Here is a 19,476-nt window from a genome sequence, read left to right on the forward strand (position 1 = left end):
GAAATGACATATTTTGTCTGGGACCTATCTTTGGATTTAGGGAATGTTGGAGGTGGAAGCCCAGTCTCGGCCATGAATGCCTGGAGAAGCAGGACAGTTCTTTTCTATAGGAAGGAATGTACAGAGCCTTCCCCAGAGTTTTGGGGACAGATGTGAAGTGACCCTTGTGAAACCATTAACAGCCAGACTTGTTCTGGCAATATTCCAATGGGAACAATCCCGGGATATAAGGAAATTTGGAGGCGAAATCCCAATTCTGGCCATGGGTGCCTGGAGGAGAAGGACAGTTTTTTTCCATTGGGAATGAAAGCACAGAGCCCCTGTGTTTCAGCAGCTGATAAGAAGAGACGCCCAACATGCCAAGGTCATTTGGACCAGTCAGGCAGTCCATGGGAGGCCAAACAAGCCAGACCTGTTCCATATTCTGTTGGTTTTATGACGCCCTGCATTATCACTGTGGTCCCCTTGGTTCCATGGGGTCCCGCAGTGTCACAATGGACCCTTGGTTCAATGGGGTCCCAGAGTGTCACAATTCCTCCTAGGTTCCAGAAGGCCACCAAGTATCACAATGGCCTCCGTGGTTCCCCAGCCCCCCACAATGTCACGGGACTCCTCTCTTCCAGGAGCCCTGCTATGTCACAATGGACCTTTGGACCCTGGGGTTTTGCAGTGTCACAATGGTGTCCTTTGGCTCCACAGAGTCACAATGGACCATTGATGACAGGAGGCCCCTCTGTGTCACCCTTTGGTTCCATGCAGCCCTGCAGTGTCACGATGAACCCTTGGTTCAATGGGGTTCCAGAATGTTAACATGGTCCTCTTGGTTCCATGAAGCCCTACGGTGTCACAATGGTCTCCTTTGTCTCCACAAGGTCACAATGGACCACTGATGACATCAGGCCCTGCAATGTCACCCTGGACCTTTGGTTCCATGCAGCCCTGCAGTGTCACAAAGGCCTCTTGGTTTCATGAGGCCCTGCAGTATCACAATGGTCCTCTTGGTTGTGTGGGGACCCCCCAGGGTCACAATGGTCTCACTGGTTCCATGAGACCTCACAGTGTCACAATGCTTTGCTTATTCCAGGGGCCTCATAGTGTCACATTGGTCTCCATGATCTCATGAGTCCCCTCAGTGTCACAATGGCCGCTTGGTTCCATGAGGCTGTCAAGTGTCTTAACAGTGTCTCCATTGTTCCATGAGGCCCTGCAATGTCACAATGAACCTTTGGCTCCATGGGGTCTCGCAGTGTCACAATGACCCCTTTGTTCCATGACACCCCAAAGTGCACAATGGTTTCCACAGTTCAATGAGGCCCCGTGGTGTCACAATGGACCCTTGGTTTGATGGGGCTCCCCAGTGTCACAATGATCCCTACACTCCATGGGGGTCTCACAGTGTCACAATGGCCCCTTGGTTCCATGATACCCCAAAGTGTCACAATGGTCTCCACAGTTCCATGAGGCCCCACAGTGTCACAATGGTCCCTTGGTGTCACAGGGCCCCACAGTGTCACAATGCTCCCTTGGTTCCATGGGCCCTGTGCTGCTGCATTCCCCCCTCCCCTTCTCAGGCCGCCCTGCCAGCTGAGAAATGCTCCTTGGGGCTCGGCCTTGGCCAACAGCCCCTGGGCTCAGCTCCTCTGCAGCTCATCACAAACACTGTCTGCTCCAGGCACTGCTGCTGCCCAACCAGCTCCTGCTTTCTGGAGGAGCAGCCCTGGGAACTGGTTTTGTTCCCTCAGTGGCACAACATCCCTGTTCTCACCCTGCCAAAGAAAGCTGTTGGTGCCAAGTGTGGCCAGGATGAACCATTGCTGGGACTGAAGCCCCTCTCTTGGGGCCCTGCAAACAGCGCTCCAAAAGGAGCCCTTGGAGCTCTCCTGGGCCAGCGACTCCCTCTGAGCGGGGCCTCTCCCAGCCGGGAACTCTCCCGTTTGCTGCACTCGGGGATCCCCAACAACCACGGAGCCTGGGCCGATCCCCCCACTCCTCCAGGCTCAACCCTTCACCCACTGGGGAGATGCCAAAGGATCCACAGGGAGCATTTCCTGCCCTCAGGGGAATTTCTCCCAGGTGCCTTGCACTGACTCTTTGTGTCTGTGTGCACACAGGAGTGCCTGTGCTGGGGAAATGTGGCAGAAATGCTGCTCTCTGTGGGGCTAGAGTGCCTTGGATAGCTGAGTCAGTCAGTCCTGTAAGTGAGGTTACATCATGAGGAATAAGTTAAATGCTGTTAAGACCTTTTTTTTCCAAAGTAAAGTTTAATATGTTATAATCTAAGTTGAATATTGTTTCATTTTTATTCCACCATTAAATCATTAAGTCATAGGTTGTGAGTTAGGTTAAGTACTGTTATGTGCTGTTCATTTGCTAAATTGTGAAGTTGAAGGTATCAGACTAGGTCAATGTATAAGTTAAGTCCTGTTAAGTTTGAGCTCTGTTAAGCTTGTGGCCTGTATTCCTTTTATCCTTGCCCTCACTGTCCATGTGTCACACACACACAGGGACAGTTCTTGGCTCATTTCTGGTTTGATTGCCTGGATTTTGATTGGTTTTGTTGTTGCTTTGTTTCCTTGGTGTGCCTGAAGTGTCCAGTCAGGAGCAGAGTGACTCTTGCCAAGGAACTTTGTGCTGCTGTTGCTTAATATTCAATCTGGTTTTTGCTGATCCCTTGCTGGGGATTTTTTCAGCGCTCTCAAGGCCTCGTTGGTACCAGGGTGAAGGAGCCCTGGCCCAGGCTCTGGCCCTGGGGGACACGGGGACGCTGCCGGGGGGTCCCTGTCCCCCTGTGCCACCCCCAGGGCCCCGGCCCCCCGTCCCCGTGTCAGGCTCTGGGGTCGATCTCGTGGAACATCCTCTGGGGGAGGCTGCGGCGCCGGGGGCGGGGGGACCCGGGGGGACAGGGGACCCGGCTGTGCATGAGCAGGGTTGGACTGCTCTGGGGGGAACTGTGAGGGGGGCCGGGGCAGAGTGACCTCCCCAGTGACCTCACACTGCCACTGTGATGTCACACAGCCAACTGTGATGTCACAGAGCTGCCCTGTGGTGTCACACAGTCAACTATGAGATGTCACCCTATGATGTGATACAACTGCTCTGTGATGTCACAGAAGTCTCTGTGATGTCACAGCCTGCTCTATGATATTACACAGCCACCCAGTGATGTCACAACCCACTTTCTGATGTCACTGATCCACACTCTATGATGGCAGAGTCTGCTCTATGGCCTCACACTGTGATGTCACAGACAGCTGTGTGATGTCACAACCCCCTAATTGATGCCACAAAGCCCTCTCTGTGATGTCATACTGCTACTCTGTAATGTCGCAGCCCACACTTTGACCTCACAACCTGCTTCATGATATCATACAGCCTGCTCTGTGGTGTCACATATTCCCCTCTATGATGCTGTAGGTGCTCGATGACCTCACGAAACAAGCTCAGTGATGTCATAGCCCAATCTGTGACCTCACACAACCCACTCTGTGATGTCACACAGCCCCTTGCTGACATCACAGCTGCTCTGTGCCTCCATGACACAGCCACAGAGGAGCTGCTGTGACACAGCCCCCTCTGGGACATGCCACAGCCCCTGCCAGTGCTGAGCCCCTGGAGCTCTGTCTGTGCCCTGCTGGTGTCCCTGAGGGGCCCTGGCAGTGCCCCAGCCCTGCTGGGCTGTGCACAGGAGCTGCTCCTGGCCAGAGCTGTCTCTCTGCAGCTCTGCTGCCCTTGCCAGGAGCTGCCTCTGGGCCAGGAGCCCGGCCCAGCTCAGCAGCACAGACACAGCACAAGGACTGTAATGACCCTCTGGGGCTTTGGTGCTCTTTGCATCAGACTCAGTCCCTCAGAGTGGGCTCAAAGAACTTCTCAGGGACTCAAAAAGAGGCTGAAACAATGAAATTTCTCATACTTTAAATAGATCCTTCTGAGGGACACAACTGAGAAAATGTCCCCAGGTTCCAGGTAGAGCAGAACACTGGTGGCAGTGATGACAGCTGGGGACAAGCAAGGCAAAGGTGTCTCTGGTGCTGAGCAAACCTGCGCCTCTGTCCCTGCAGGCTGTTGGCATCCCCCGGCTGCCCCACCTGGCTGGCCCCTTCCTTTGCTGACAGCTCTGCCTCCTGCCTGCCTCTGCCTGCCCACACAAAGCCTTGGGCTGCTCCAGGCTCCTGCTGGGGGACGTGCTGCACCACAGCCCTGCCCTGGCAAGGAAATTCCTTTCTCCTGGTGTCCACTCTGCGCCTCCCCAGCTGCCTTTGGTGCTATTATGTCTTCTTCAGGCTCATTCCCACTAGGAAGAAAAGCTCCAGCCCCTCTCAAACCACCCTCCAATCCTGCCCAGGCTATTCCTGTTCTGTCCTCAGTCTCCACCCCACTGAGCACAGAGCCCTCAGCCTCTCCCTGCTGGTTTTGTGATGAGGCCTCCAAACCCCATTGTGGGAGATTTTTGGAAAAAAAATAAGGTCTGTGAAAATGGAAAAATTGTGGTCAAAGGTATTTTCTCCCAAATCTTGCAGTGGCGGAAGAAGGGTCAATATCTCTAAACTGAATTAGGGCAGATTTACATTTGTTAGAAAGAGGAAAAATTTTAGAATTATAAGAGCGGCACAAAACTGCAACAGTTATTCCAAAGAAGTGGATGCCCCATCCCAGGAATGGTCCAAGAGCATGAGCTTTGTCCAACCTGCTCTTCTGAAACCCCCTGCCCTCCCCAAGGACAGAATTCCTGTAGTGTGGGTTCTCTGATGTGCTGGGTGCCCTCACAACGCTTCTGGCCAGAATGTCTGCTGAGGGCAGCCAGGCTGCTGCAGGGGCAGTGCCCTCACAGCCATCACCATGGCAGCCCTGTCCCCTGGGCCTGGCTCTGCCCTTTCCTCTGGCCCTGCCTTGGCTCTGCTGGCATGAAGAGTTTTGTCATTGATATCTTGTCCCCAAGGTGCTGGGGCCAATGGCTTCCCAGTCAGGCTCCTGGGGCAGAAGTGGCTTTTCAGAGGCCAGCAAGGAATGAGCCCTGAGGCAGCAGCTCTGCAGTGGTGGCCACCAGGCCGGGCTGCCAAAGGGAGGCTTCTGGCCATGGCCTGCAAGCAGCTGCTGCTGCCAAGGTGCCTTTGGTGCCTCAGGCTCTCCCTGGCACAGCTCCCAGCACAGCACTCTGCCCTTGTGCCCGAGGCCTTCGCTGTGCTGGGGCTGGCCTGGGGCTTTTCCTGCAGCGGGACCTGCCCTGCTGATGGCACAGGAAAGGCAGTTCCTGCTGGAGCAGGAGGCTCTGCCTGCAATGGGCTCCAACAACTCCAGCAAGGCCCTGTTTGCAAAGCCCCCAGTGGGAAATGAAGGAGGGGAGGGGTCATGCTGCTTTTGGGGTGAATATTGCAGAAACCAGCCTGACTCCTCCATCCCAAAGCTCAACATCCTCAGAGGGAGCTGAAGCTGTGACAGTGCTGGAAAATCCCCAGAGCAAGGAACAACCAAGTGACACCACTGAGAGCTTCTGCAGAGCTGCTGAGCCAGCCCAGCCTGGGCACATCTGACTGACAGGGCAGCACCTCAGACTAGAAAAGCCCCATCTCAAATTTTAATGGCAGCATCCCCTGACATTTCCCTTCCTGGGGGGTGTGGAGATTCCTCCCATCGGGACACCCTTCAAGGTCACTGCTTCAGGCTGAGCCAAAGGGATTTGCCCGTGGTCATTGGTCTGTGGGAGTGACATCAATCTCTCCTTAAAAACAGCTTCTTTTTCTTTAATAAAATTGCTTTGAAATCCCTTCTGAGTGCTTTCTATAAATTAATATAATATAATATAATACAATATAATATAACATAATATAATATAATAGGTTACAGCTCTTATTCCTTGGACTAAATATTTCTGATTAAGATAATTCTGTCTAATTTTTACCATAATAGATAATAGAAATTTTTTACAAATCTATATGCTTTGTCATCCTTAATCCTGTGGGACAAATGCTAAAGGTTAAATTTCACCTTGATAATTCTTTACCCATGAACTCTGTAAAAGTCTGAGGCTGGGATTGGAGCCAGCTGCTCCAAGGCTCCTCTCACAGAAGGAGATTACAAAGCCTGGAGGTCCTTGGGGGTATTTTTCTGTGAATATGAGAGTCTGGTCAGAGACACAGAAAGCAAGAGAGTTTTCCCATTAATTAGATTGGGAACCATTAGGAAGCTGGAGAGAAAGAATTGTAAATTATCGACAGGTGGTGTCTGAAATAGGTTGTTTTTTCCATAAAGTTGTTTACTGAAGGGGGTTGTCTTTATCAGCCAATCATGTGAAATGTGTTGATTAAATGACCAAAGAGATCCACCAGTAGAAAATCAAGGTCAAAAGGAAGAGGATTGAATAAATGGGTGGCTTTTAGCCCTTAGCCTTCTGATCTGAGTCTGTGTCATCTCTGACTCAATGGAGACATTTGGGGATCTGTGGGGGCTATTGGGGCTCGTTTCTGCACCTCGTGACCCAAGAGGAGCTTCTCTAATAAAAGCTGCCTGAAGCTCCCACTGTGCCCATGACAGGAACCCCTGTGAGTGTCTGGGCAATCCCGGCTCTTTGGCAGCCTGGGGACTCCTGGGATGTCACCGTGGAGCCCCCGTGAGTGCCTGTGACAGATCGGTGCCTTTGCAGCCCAAGGTGCCCTGGGATGTCAGCATGGCATGGCTGTGACTGCCTCTGACCACAGGGCTCTTTACCATCCCCAGAAAGCCCTGGGAGGTCTCCATGGAGCCCCTGTCCATGCATGTGGCATTCCAGCTCTGGAACAGCCTGGAGACTCTTGGAAAGATCCCATGGAACTCCTCTGAGGGCCTGTGACAAATCTGATCCTTAGCAGGCAACCATGACCAGGACCCTGTTGATGTAGTCAGTTTCCATGGCCACCATCACCAGCCCCTTGTTGCTATGCTCAGTCCCTTGGCAGCTCCATGGAGACCCCATGCCAGGGGTGGTTGCCATGAACACCAGGGCTGGCACCAGCTGGGATGCTCGGTTTCCATGGGCCAGGCTTCAGGAATGGGATTCCCCAATTTCCTGCTCCTGCTAAAACCGCGCTGCCCTCGCTGCCCTCCCGCCTCCCATGGAAAGCACAAAAGGCAAAGATCCTGGGCTGGGATAAGAACAATTTATTGGGAACAGCAACGAGATAAGGAAAAAATGGAACGGAAACAGCATTGATAACAGAAGGGATAAATTAAACTTTGACAGGGAAAACTAAACACAACTAACTGTCTCTTCCCAGCCACAATTTCCCCTATCTGAAAGGACACCCTTCTCCTCAGGGAGAGAGAGAGAGAGTCCCTTTCCTGCCCCTGGCAATGACCTGAGGTGGGAGTGAATGTAATATCATAGCCATGGCCAGACCCTCATGTTCTTCAATCCCACATCATGTCATGGGCAGGAAAAGGGACAGGTGTCTTCCCAGCATGGATCGTGGGGAACATGGATCCCCAGGACTCTGCCCAATGTGGGTCCTCTAATGGGGGATGAAGCTGTTTCATGAAGTTGTTCCTGCAATCGAGGCATTTGCAGGGCTTTACTTACTGGTGGCTCCGTTGGTGTCTGGTCAAATGAGAGCTGCTGGTGAAGCTCTTCCCACACTGGGGACACTCGTAGGGCCTCTCCCCAGCATGGATGCGCCGGTGGGTGATGAGGGTGGAGTTGTGCTTGAAGCCCTTCCCACAGTCAGGGCAGCGGAAGGGCCTCGCCTCTGAGTGAATTCGCTCGTGGCAGAGGTGAGTGGAGCTGGTCTGAAACCTCTTCTGGCACTCAGGACACTCGTAGGGCCTCTCCCCAGTGTGGATGCGTTGGTGGATGATGAGGGCAGAGCTGCAGCTGAAGCCCTTCCCACACTCCCCACACTTGTAGGGCCATTCCCCAGTGTGGATCATCTGGTGGCTGATCAGGGTGCTGCTCTGCCTGAAGCTCTTCCCACACTCCAAGCACTTGTGGGGCTTCTCCCCATCATGAAGCTGCTCATGGACCACCAGCTCTGAGCTCTGGCTGAAGCTCTGTCCACCCTCCTGCCTCAGGCTGGGTCTTTCCTCCTCAGAGCACCCTGGGCTGGATTTGGAGCCCCTTCTCCTGTGGGATCTCTGGGACTTGTCCTCCCTGTTGGAATTCTGCACTGTGGAGCCACTCAAAATGGCCTCTTCCATGAGGTACTGCCACAGGGATTTGCCCTCCCTGGTCTCCATCCTCAGCTTCTTCCCTGGGGGAGGAAGGACAAGGAGAGGATGGGATTTGCCTCCGTGCCAGAGGGAAGGGGAAGGAGATCCCCCCAGTGCATCCCCAGCAGGACGGGGTTGGCAGCAGGGTTGTCCTGCAGCCGGGGGCTGTGCTGGGCTGGGAGATGGAGCAGGAGAGAGGGGGAAAGGGGCACTGACTTCCTCCTCACCTGCCTGGGGCTCCCAGGGCTCCTTCCTCTTCCTCGCAGCCTCCTTCTCCATTGAGTCAAGGTTTGGGAATGGGAAATCCTGTTCTGGGAACCAAACAAAGGGTGCACACCTTGTCTTTTTTTCTGGTTTGAAGGAAAACCTGGGGGAGAGTCTAAACCAGAATTACAATTTTATAAGAAAATGAAGATCAAGGCAATGATACAGAAACACTGCCTTAAACTGACAGAGTCGGGATATTACCTGACACCCTGTTGCTGGTCAGGGTGGTGGCAGCAGTCCCATTAAATGGTGGCTGCAGTCCTGTTGGAGAGATGAACGTGATTCTGTCCAAGCAGTGATCCTGTAGAAGGGTCAGGTCTTCCTCTGAAGGTCCAGGGGTGGTTCTGGAGCTCTCGTCCTCTGGGAATCCAGTAGGCAAGCTGCTCCTGGTGCTGCAAGCCTCAGCTTATGTCCAGGTAGGAATGCTTGGATCCTCCCCTGGGCGGAGCATCCCACAATGGGATGATGGAATTTTATCAGCCCTGCAGTGACACTCAATGGCCCATTCCCAGAAGATCTCTCCCCTGGAGGGCGTTATCAGGGCTGAGTCATGGAAGAGATCAAGAACACTGCCCCACCTGTTTATAGCAGTTGATGAAGATGGGGATTGAAAACATGTATTTGGTTCCATCTTACACTGCAGCCTGAAACAGTGGGGGAATCCCTGCTCAGGGGGTGAACACCACCCCCCTTACCCAAACTGGCTCAGGTGTGAAACCCCCACCCCGGGAAGGCCACACACACAGGGGACAATGTCACACTTGCCCTGCCCCAGGGGAGGTCTCTGTCCCTGTCACTCCCTTGCTGTCCCCCCCTTTTCTCTTTCTTTCCATCTCTCTCTCTACCTCACATTTACTGTTCAATAAAATCCACCTTGGATTTGGTCTCATTTGCACATTAATTGGGGCAGAGGCATCTCTGTTATGATTTTCTTAACCGGATTGCAAGATTATTTTGGCACAGTGTGTTCAGGGCACTGTTCTCTGTCCCCAAGTGCCTTTGACAACAGCATGGTTCCCTTCTCTGAGGAGGTTGTGGTTCTCTCTGGAGGAACTCTTGGAAACTTGGACGCAGCTTCGTCTGAGCGACTTATGGGAGAACTGATGAGGAAAATGGCTGTTGTGGGTGGCCGGTGTAAAGAAAATATTTTTATGTCCTTCCTTGAGGAGTTTGTTAAAATCACTGGAGGAAAGGGAGCAAAAGATACCATGGAGACTGTCAAGGTTCATTCACCCCATGGTGAGGAACACAAGGCTGCTAAAAGTCTCACAAGAAGCCCAGCTCAAGTTGCTAAATTCCCAAATAACTCCTGAATTCCCAGGCTTGGGTTCTTTGCCAAATGTGAGAATCATTTTTCTCATTGTCCCTGTCCCCTTTGTGACAGCTACACAGAGCTTTCCCTTCCTTTTCATAATCTATATTGGGCTGAATTTCTACTTTTTTTTTATCAGAATGTGCCAGCAGCTGAGCTGGAGCTGTGCAGGAACCAATGAAACTTGCAATTGCCACAAAATTGCTTGTACTGTCAGTTTATTAATGTTTGGGATTTGTTTGCATTTCCATCACAATTGTCCTTGGGGAAGAGCAACTTCAAGGCATTTTCTGTAGGGTTAAGTTTGATTTCTGACGAGAAACAATTTTACTTTGTCCAGTGCCCAGGGAACGCTCAAGGGATCTCTGTGCCTCTTGCCCTGGGGAATGCTGGGGAGGGGCTTGGGGAGTTTGTCCCTGTCCCTGTCACCCCAGGCCATTCCCCAGGGGGTGTCCCTGTCCCTGTCACCCCAGGCCATTCCCCAGGGTTGTCCCTGTCCCTCTCACCCCAGGCCATTCCCCAGGAGTGTCCCTGTCCCTGTCACCCCAGGCCATTCCCCAGGGTTGTCCCTGTCCCTGTCACCCCAGGCCATTCCCCAGGGGTGTCCCTGTCATCCCAGGCCATTCCCCAGGGGTCTCCATCATTCTCACCCCAGGGAATGCCTGGGGGGGTCTCCCTCCCTCTCTCCCCTGTGCCAGGGGGTGCTCGGGGCAGTCTCTGTCCCTCTCAGCCCAGGGCATGCTCGGGGCTCTCTGTCCCCTGGCCCTGGGGGATGCTCGGGGGGTCTCCATCCCTCTGGCCTCAGGCAATGCCTGTGCAGGGCTGGGCACCAGGGGCTCTGTGTCCCTCTCACCGCTGAGGCTGCTCGGGGCTGGGGGGGCTCTGCCACCTTCTCACCCCTGGCGAGGCCGGGGGGGTCTCTGTCCCTCTCAGCCCTGCTGGGACCCCACCCAAACATCATCGGGGTCACAGGGACAGAGACACCCCCAAAGCCCCAGAAGGGCTGAGCCTGGGATTTGGTTTGGGGCTGAGGATTTAGGAAGGGGCTGGAATTGGGGCTGGGCTTGGAGTTGGGGCTGAGATTTGGATTAGAGCTGGGATTGGCTTTAAAGCTGGACATGAGATTAGTTTTAGGGCTGGGGTTGAGATTGGGTCTGGGGCTGGATGAGTCTGGCACTGGGATGAGATTAAATACAGAACTGTGAGTGTGTCTGAACATGGAGTGAGATTGAGACCAGGATCAGGGTCAGGTTTGGCAGTGAGCTCACCCAGAGCAGGACAGGGGGGATGTCACTGCAGGATGTCCCTGGCATTGTCCCAGCCCTCCTCAGGCACCTCCAAACATGGGGGGCAGCTGGGTGCCCCAAGATCCAGGTGCTCCCACGCTGCCCCTCAATACCAGGTGAGCATTCCCTGAGGGCAGCCCTGACTGTGACCCTTGGGGCTCTGGGATCAGCCCTCACATCCCTGTGGGAGCAGCTGCAGACAGGATGAGAGATTTCCCCCCTCTCTTTCCTGTGGGAGGATGAAGCCCGGCTGCCATTTTCTTCTGGTGTCTCCTCCTTTCCTCAGCTGAGGATGTCACTCCCCAGGAGCAGGAAAATCCCCATTCCCTGTTTGCCTGTGGCTGCAGTCTGGAACATCCACCCAGAATTAAGGACTTTCTGACAGCCCTGCTGAATGACAACGGCAAAAGGTTTGTGAGAAGGGGAAAAAATTGTATTTTGATAGGAAATAAAAGGGGCAAAATTATTTCTTTCTCTCATATTCCTTTTCAGTCAGTTCTGGTCTGTTTTCAGAGTGCCACCTTCTCAGCTGGTTGTGCTTGTGTCCTCCTTGTTATAAAATTGACTCAAAACGAGTAATTTCCAATCAAAGAATTTATTAATTATTGAAGCAGTTATACTACGTAAGCAAAGGCTCAGCGCTGGGCGACAGGGGAGTCTCCGCTCCACCAACTGCCGCCCCAACTAGTTTCTGATTCAGTCCTTTTATCCTCTCCATCCTTCAGGAGTCCACGTCATCTCGGAGTTCTCTGCGCCTGCGCTGGTTGTTGCTAGGGGGTCATCCTTCTGTCTCCTGGTGGTCGGTGATAAAGGCTGCGGAGTCTTCCTCAGCTGCGTCTTCTTCACCCTATGTCCTTATTTGGTGACTTCTCCGTGGAAAATTACCAAAATCTTATGATTAATGCAATATGTGTCCTATCAAGCTTAAGCAAGCAAATATCCTGTCTTGCAGACTGTTTATCTGTCCCTGCCCCTTCCCCAGCTTTTCCCTGGTCGTTATCTCTGTGAGTTATCTGCTTGTACCATTTGTCAGTGGGAAAGGTTTCCCTGCTGGGTGTTTATCTGTCCCTGCCCCTTCCCCAGCCTTTCCCTGGTCGTTATTTCTGTGAGTTATCTGTTTGTACCATTTGCTGGGTGGGACTATGTGTGGGCTCCTGCAACTCCTTCCCTGGTATCCTTGTGGCTCATATCTCATGAAGTAGTACAGAAATAGTCAGCAGACAACTCTTGTAACACACTGGTCTCTTTTTCGTGACGAACAAAATGTAGTCCCTCATCTCACTCCTTTCTCTCCTGCCTTTCTCTGCCTGCTCTGTTTCTCTCTCAGTGTCTCCCTTGACCCAGGGCAGCTCCCACCAAAGACCCTGCCCTGATTTAATTCCCAGTCCATGAGCTACAACAACCATGGGTGAAGTTATGAAGGCTGGCAGTGAAATGTCACTGTAGGATCTTGCTCCACTTGGCTTTTGGCTCCTTCTTAAGAGCTTTGCTTTCCAGGGCAGGAACATCTTTTCCTGTCTGGGAACTGGAATTCCAGCCCCTGGCAGTGTGTGCCATGGATCCCAGAGGGGCATTCCCGAGGCTGCCAGGGTGCTGCTCCTGCCGTGCCTCCCAAGGAGCTGTGCAGGGCCAGGGGACAAGGTCCAGCAGCTCTGTGGGCTCCCAGAGCACACAGCAAAGGTGGCTTTGATGGACATTTCCCAGCACCTTCCCCGCTGGAAGCAGAGGGAGGGAGGAAATGGAAGCGAGTCCCCGACAAAATCTTGGAAGGATTGGGCTGGGAAGGGACCCTGCCCATGGGTTACGATTTCGCGAGGGAGAGACGCCTCTGCCCCAGGGGAGTGCGAATGAGACCATGGGAACGCAACCTGTGGATCTGCTCGAATTTGGATTGAACTGAACAAGAAATGGGGAAGAGTGAGGGAGAGAAAGAAATTGGGAAGAGATCTCAGAGAGAGAAAGAAATAGGAAAGAGTTCTCAGAGGGGGAGAAAGAAAGAGGAAAAGGCTCCGGCCCAGACTCCGCAGTTCCCGGGGCCACCCGCAGGGCTCAGCGCCTTTCACAATTCCAGCCAATCAGAGGAGGCGCTGAACAATTTCCAGCCAACCAGAGCTTTTCTCGCCGATGACTCACCGGTTGCCAGGCGGACCCGCAGAGCCCAGCGGCCCCGGAGCGGAGTTTGGGGCTCGGGCCGGGGGCACGGATCCGCCCCGGGGGGGTCCCCGAGCCCCCTGCCCAGCCCTGGGGCCGATCGGGGGCTCCCCCACCCAGCAGCCGGGGCCGCGGGGCCGCGGGGCAGAGGGGTGGGAAAGGGGGGTCCGGGCTGGCAGCGGAGGAAATGCGGGAGGAAGAGGAGGGAGAGGAGGAGCAGGAGCGGGAGCGGGAGAATCCCGGCGCTCGCAGCGCCCGCACGCTGAGCCTGCAGCAGCCCCTGCCCCGGGAGCATCGCCCCCAGCCCCGAGCCGCAGGTGAGGGCGAGGCCGAGCTCGCCCCGGCTCCAGCCAGGGGTGTCCGGGAGGATTTTTTTGGAGCGTGTTCGGAGCCGGCAGATCCCGGACTCGAGCCCCGGGTATCTCCGGGCTCCCTAAGAGGAGCTTTTTCGGGGGCAGAGGAGCCGCGATCGCCCCTCGGGAGGGTCCCGGGGGGTCCACGTGGGGATGGCCCGGTACCGACGGGGCGGGACATTGGTTTTGGGGATCCCCGTGAGAGCCGGGGCTGTGGAACGGGGGACCCCCGGGGCGGGGAGAGGGGAAGGGGCGATACCGGAGCGGGGGCACCCCCGGCAGCCCGGAGATGAGGCGGGGACGGGACCCCCTGACCCTGACAGGGGCGCGTCCTGGGGTGACTTCTTGATGCTCGTGCCCCATCGGTCCCTTTAGCCCAGAAATGAGTTCTGCACCTTTAAGGCTGGTTCTGAGAGCCAAGGGGAGGAGGAAGAAGCTGCAGTTTGTTTTCATACACTGCACTCACTGCTCCACATTCCGGCTCCTGGATGGACAGAGGGCGGGACAGAGCTCTCCTTTGCTTTTAGTTAGTTTTTAGCTCTCTGAGGCAGAGAAGTTCCCTGGACTGTGTTTTTTCTTTTTCTTTGGAGCTGTTTAAACCTGCTCTGGACTGAACAACCAGAACACCACGGGCAGCTCCCGCCTGTGGCCCACCGCGCTGAGCCTGGACCGTGGCATTTCCAATACAGGAGGGACTGATAAGAGACTGATAAGAGACTGACAAGAGACAGATAAGAGACTGATAAGAGACTGATAAGACACTGAGTGAGCCAAGCCCCAGCCCAAGGAGGGACTTTTGGAGTTTGTCACCTATTTTCCAATAGCAGGAGGTTTTATTGCTTAATATTGTTCAATTTTTGTGCTGGTGAATGCTTTGCCTGTTAAATAAAGTGGTTTTTTCACTTTTCTCCAAGGAAATATTTTCCCGAACTGGCTGAGGGTGGGGCTGCTGAATCTGCATTCCAGAGGAAACTCCTTTCGGGAGTTTTCTCCCAAAATTGTCCTAAAGCAGGACAGGGTGGTGGGAAGAGGGCGGAAGCCCAAGTGGCTGGATTGAGGGGAGGCTGGAGAGAGGGACCTTGGGACCCCAAAATCCGCCTGCATCCCTTAGCAGGACCCTGGAGAGGGGGGAATCCCCAGGACCCATGAGATCCCAAACAGCCCAGAGACAGGGGACCACCAGAACCCCAGAGGGATGAGACTGGAAATGGGACACTCCTGGTGGCTTTTTTCTTATACACTCTTGATTTTTGGAGGTTTTTATGGACATCAGGTGACTTCCAGAGATGGAGTTGTGTGGGAGGAATACCCAACCCAAGGCATTCACACCTTGTTTCTCCCCAAATCAGTATTTCCCCCAAACCTTCCCACAGTGACATCCCCTCCTGTCCTGCTCTGGGTGAGCTCAGTCCCAAACCTGACCCTGATCCTGGTCTCAATCTCACTCCATGTTTAGACACACTCACAGTTCTGTATTTAATCTCATCCCAATGTCGGACTCGTCTAGCCCCAGACCCAATCCCAACCCCAGCCCTAAAGCCAATCCCATGTCTAGCCTGAACCCCAATCCCAGCTCTAATCCAAATCTCAGCCCCAACTCCAAGCCCAGCCCCAATTCCAGCCCCTTCCTAAATCCTCAGCCCCAAACCAAATCCCAGGCTCAGCCCTTCTGGGGCTTTGGGGGTGTCTCTGTCCCTGTGACCCCGATGATGTTTGGGTGGGGTCCCAGCAGGGCTGAGAGGGACAGAGACCCCCCCGGCCTCGCCAGGGGTGAGAAGGTGGCAGAGCCCCCCCAGCCCCGAGCAGCCTCAGCGGTGAGAGGGACACAGAGCCCCTGGTGCCCAGCCCTGCACAGGCATTGCCTGAGGCCAGAGGGATGGAGACCCCCCGAGCATCCCCCAGGGCCAGGGGACAGAGAGCCCTGAGCATCCCCTGGGCTGAGAGGGACAGAGACTGCCCCGAGCACCCCCTGGCACAGGGGAGAGAGGGAGGGAGACCCCCCAGGCATTCCCTGGGTGAGAATGATGGAGACCCCTGGGGAATGGCCTGGGGTAACAGGGACAGGGACACCCCTGGGGAATGGCCTGGGGTGACAGGGACAGGGACAGCCCTGGGGAATGGCCTGGGGTGACAGGGACAGGCACAACCCTCCCAAGCCCCTCCCAAGCATCCCCCAGTGTGAGAGGGTCAGTGACCCCTTGACCATCCCCAGGGCACTGGACAAAGTAAAGTTGTTTCTTGACAAAAATCAAACTTAACCCTACAGAAAATGCCTTGAATTTGCTCTTCCCACAAGTCACTTGTGGTGAAAACGCAAACAAATCCCAAAATTCAATAAACTCACAGTAGAAGCAATTTTGTGGCAATTCCAAAATCCATTGGTCCTGCACAGCTCCAGCTCAGCTGCTGCCACATTCTGATAAAAGAAACGTGGAAATTGGGCCCAATACATTGCGATACCTCTTTTCTGAAAAGATTATGAAAAGGAAGGGAAAGCTCTGTGTAGATGTCATAAAGGTGACAGGGAAAGAGAAAAAAATTATTCTTAGATTTGGCAAAGCCCCCGGACTGTGAAAGAGAAAAGGGGGGAGAGCAAGGGAGTGACAGGGACAGAGACCTCCCCTGGGGCAGGGCAAGTGTGACATTGTCCCCTGTGTGTGTGGCCTTCCCGGGGTGGGGGTTTTACACCTGAGCCAGTTTGGGTAAGGGGGGTGGTGTTCACCCCCTGAGCAGGGATTCCCCCACTGTTCCAGGCTGCAATGTAAGATGGAACCAAATGCATGTTTTCAATGCCCATCTTCATCAACTGCTATAAACAGGTGGGGCAGTGTTCTTGATCTCTTCCATGACTCAGCCCTGATAACGCCCTCCAGGGGAGATATCTTCTGGGAATGGGCCATTGAGTGTCACTGCAGGACTGATCAAATTCCATCCTCCCATTGTGGGATGCTCCGCCCAGGGGGAGGATCCAAGCATTCCTACCTGCATATAAGCTGAGCCTTGCAACACCAGGAGCAGCTTGCCTAGTGGATTCCCAGAGAACAAGAGCTCCAGAACCACCCCTGGACCTTCAGAGGAAGACCAGACCCTTCTACAGGATCACTGCTTGGACAGAATCACGTTCATCTCTCCAACCAGACTGCAGCCACCATTTAATGGGACTGCAGCCACCACCCTGACCAGCAACAGGGCGTCAGGTTATATCCTGACTCTGTCAGTTTAAGGCAGTGTTTCTGTAGCATTGCCTTGATCTTCTTTTCTTATGAAATTGTAATTCTGGTTTAGACTCTCCCCCAGGTTTGCCTTGAAACCAGTAAAAAATTCAATGCACTCATCCCTTGCTTTCCTCCCAGAACAGCATTTCACATCCCCAAACCTTTGCCAGATGGAGGAGGAGGCTGCAAGGAAGAGGAAGGAGCCCCGGGACATTCAGGAAGGTGAGGAGGCAGTCAGTGCCCCTTTCCCCCTCTCTCCTGCTCCATCTCCCAGCCCAGCACAGCCCCCGGCTGCAGGACAACCCTGCTGCCAACCCCGTCCTGCTGGGGATGCACTGGGGGGATCTCCTTCCCCTTCCCTCTGGCACGGAGGCAAATCCCATCCTCTCCTTGTCCTTCCTCTCCCCAGGAAGGAGCTGAGGATGGAGACCAGGGAGGAAAAATCCCCAGGGCAGGACCTCATGGGAGAGGCCATTTTGCGTGACTCCAGGGCACAGGAATCCAATGGGGAGGAAAATCCCCAGAGATCCCACAGGAGGAGGGGCTCCAAACCCAGCCCAGGGTGTTCTGAGGAGGAAAGACCCACCCTGAGCCAGGAAGGTGGACAGAGCTTCAGCCAGAGCTCAGAGCTGGTGGTCCATGGGCAGCTTCACGATGGGGAGAAGCCCCACAAGTGCTTGGAGTGTGGGAAGAGCTTCAGGCAGAGCAGCACCCTGATCAGCCACCAGATGATCCACACTGGGGAATGGCCCTGTGAGTGTGGGGAGTGTGGGAAGGGCTTCAGCTGCAGCTCTGCCCTCATCATCCACCAATGCATCCACACTGGGGAGAGGCCCTACGAGTGTCCCCAGTGTCAGAAGAGGTTTCAGACCAGCTCCAGTCTCCTCCAGCACCAGCAGATTCACACAGAGGAGAGGCCCTTCCACTGCCCTGACTGTGGGAAGGGCTTCAAGCGCAACTCCACCCTCATCACCCACCAGCGCATCCACGCTGGGGAGAGGGAGAGGCCCTACGAGTGTCCCCAGTGTCAGAAGAGGTTTTACACCAACTCCGATCTCCTCCTGCATGAGCGGATTCACACTGATGAGAGGCCCTTCTGCTGCCCTGACTGTGGGATGGGCTTCAAGCGCAACTCCCACCTCATCAGGCACCGGCGGATCCACACCGGGGAGAAACCCTACAAGTGTGGGGAATGTGGGATGAGCTTCCGCCAGAACTCTAACCTGATCTCCCACCACAAGACCCACACCAGGGAACGACCCTATGAGTGTGGGGAATGTGGGAAGAGCTTTAGGCAGAAGTCTCTCTTGATCTGCCACCAGAGGATCCACACTGGGGAAAGGCCATACAACTGCGGGGAATGTGGAATGACCTTTAGTAGGAGGACCCAAATGATCATCCACCAAATCATCCACACAGGGGAGCAGCCCTACGAGTGCCCCGAGTGTGGGAAGAGGTTTCACACCAGCTCTCAGCTCCTCCAGCATCAGCGCATTCACACGGATGAGAGGCCCTTCCTCTGCCCTGACTGCGGGAAGGGCTTCAAGCACAACTCCACCCTCGTCACCCACCGGCGCATCCACACTGGGGAGAGGCCCTACAAGTGTCCCCAGTGTGGGAAGAGCTTCACCAGCAGCTCTCACTTGAGCAGACACCAACGGAGGCACCAGTAAAAGAAGCCCTGCACATGCCCCAACTGCAGGAACAGCTTCATGCACCGCTCCAGCTTTATCCCCCATTGGAGACACCACGTTGGTCAGAGCCCTGGTGATCCATGTTCCCTATGATCCATGCTGGGAAGACACCTGTTTCTTTTCCTGCCCCTGCCAATGACATGATGTGGGGTTGGAGAACATGAGGGTCTGGCCATGGCCCTGTCATTACATTCACTCCCACCTCAGGTCATTGCCAGGGGCAGGAAAGGGACTCTCTCTCTCTCCCCCTGAGGAAAAGGGTGTCCTTTCCAGACAGGAGGAAATACATTGCCAGGAAGAACTAGTTGTTGATGTTGTAGTTTTTTCTGTAAACAGTTTTATTTATCCCTTCTGTTATCAATATTGTTTCTGTTCCTGTTTGTTCTTTATCTCGTTGCTGTTCCCAATAAATTGTTCTTATCCCAGCCCGGGATCTTTGCCTTTTGTGCTTTCCATGGGAGGCAGGAGGACAGCGAGGGCAGTGCGGTTTTAGTGGGAGCAGGAAATTGGGGAATCCCATTGCTGAAGCCCGGCCCGTGGAAACCGAGCATCCCAGCTGGTGCCAGCCCTGGTGGCCATGGAAACCACCTCTGGCATGGGGTCTCCATGGAGCTGCCAAGGGACTGAGCATAGCAACAGGCGGCTGGTGATGGTGTCCATGGAAACTGCCCATAGCAACAGTGGACTGGTGATGGTTGCCTACTAAGGATCAGATTTGTCACAGGCCCTCAGAAGTGTTCCATGAATCTCCAGGCTGTTCCAGAGCTGCAATGTCACAGGCAGAGACAGGGGCTCCATGGAGACCTCCCAGGCGTTTCTGGGATGGTAAAGAGCCCTGTGGTCAGAGGCAGTCACAGCCATTCCATGGTGACATCCCAGGAGTTCCCAGGATGCCAAAGAGCCGGGATGTCCCAGACACTATGGGTTCCTGTGATGGGCATAGTGGAAGCTTCAGGCAAAGTTTATTAGAGAAGCTCCTGTTGGGTCACGAGGTGCAGAAACGATCCCCAATGCTCCCCATAG

The 19,476-nt window shown here is 54.3% G+C and overlaps 1 protein-coding gene across 1 annotated transcript in view; it reads left to right on the plus strand.

Annotated features, from left to right (window-relative positions):
• The window catches only part of LOC143692469 (uncharacterized), a 279,232-nt gene extending 260,073 nt beyond the window's left edge, over positions 1 to 19,159 (plus strand). Inside the window, exons 4-6 of the mRNA XM_077172701.1 lie at positions 17,360 to 17,648; positions 17,907 to 18,332; positions 19,129 to 19,159. Coding sequence (XP_077028816.1) covers positions 17,360 to 17,648; positions 17,907 to 18,332; positions 19,129 to 19,159 — 746 coding nt within the window. The remainder of the gene's footprint in view (positions 1 to 17,359; positions 17,649 to 17,906; positions 18,333 to 19,128) is intronic.
• The last annotated feature ends 317 nt before the right edge of the window (positions 19,160 to 19,476 follow it).

The sequence above is a fragment of the Agelaius phoeniceus genome, assembly GCF_051311805.1.
Source record: "Agelaius phoeniceus isolate bAgePho1 chromosome W unlocalized genomic scaffold, bAgePho1.hap1 SUPER_W_unloc_1, whole genome shotgun sequence".
NCBI classification, from domain to species: domain Eukaryota; kingdom Metazoa; phylum Chordata; class Aves; order Passeriformes; family Icteridae; genus Agelaius; species Agelaius phoeniceus.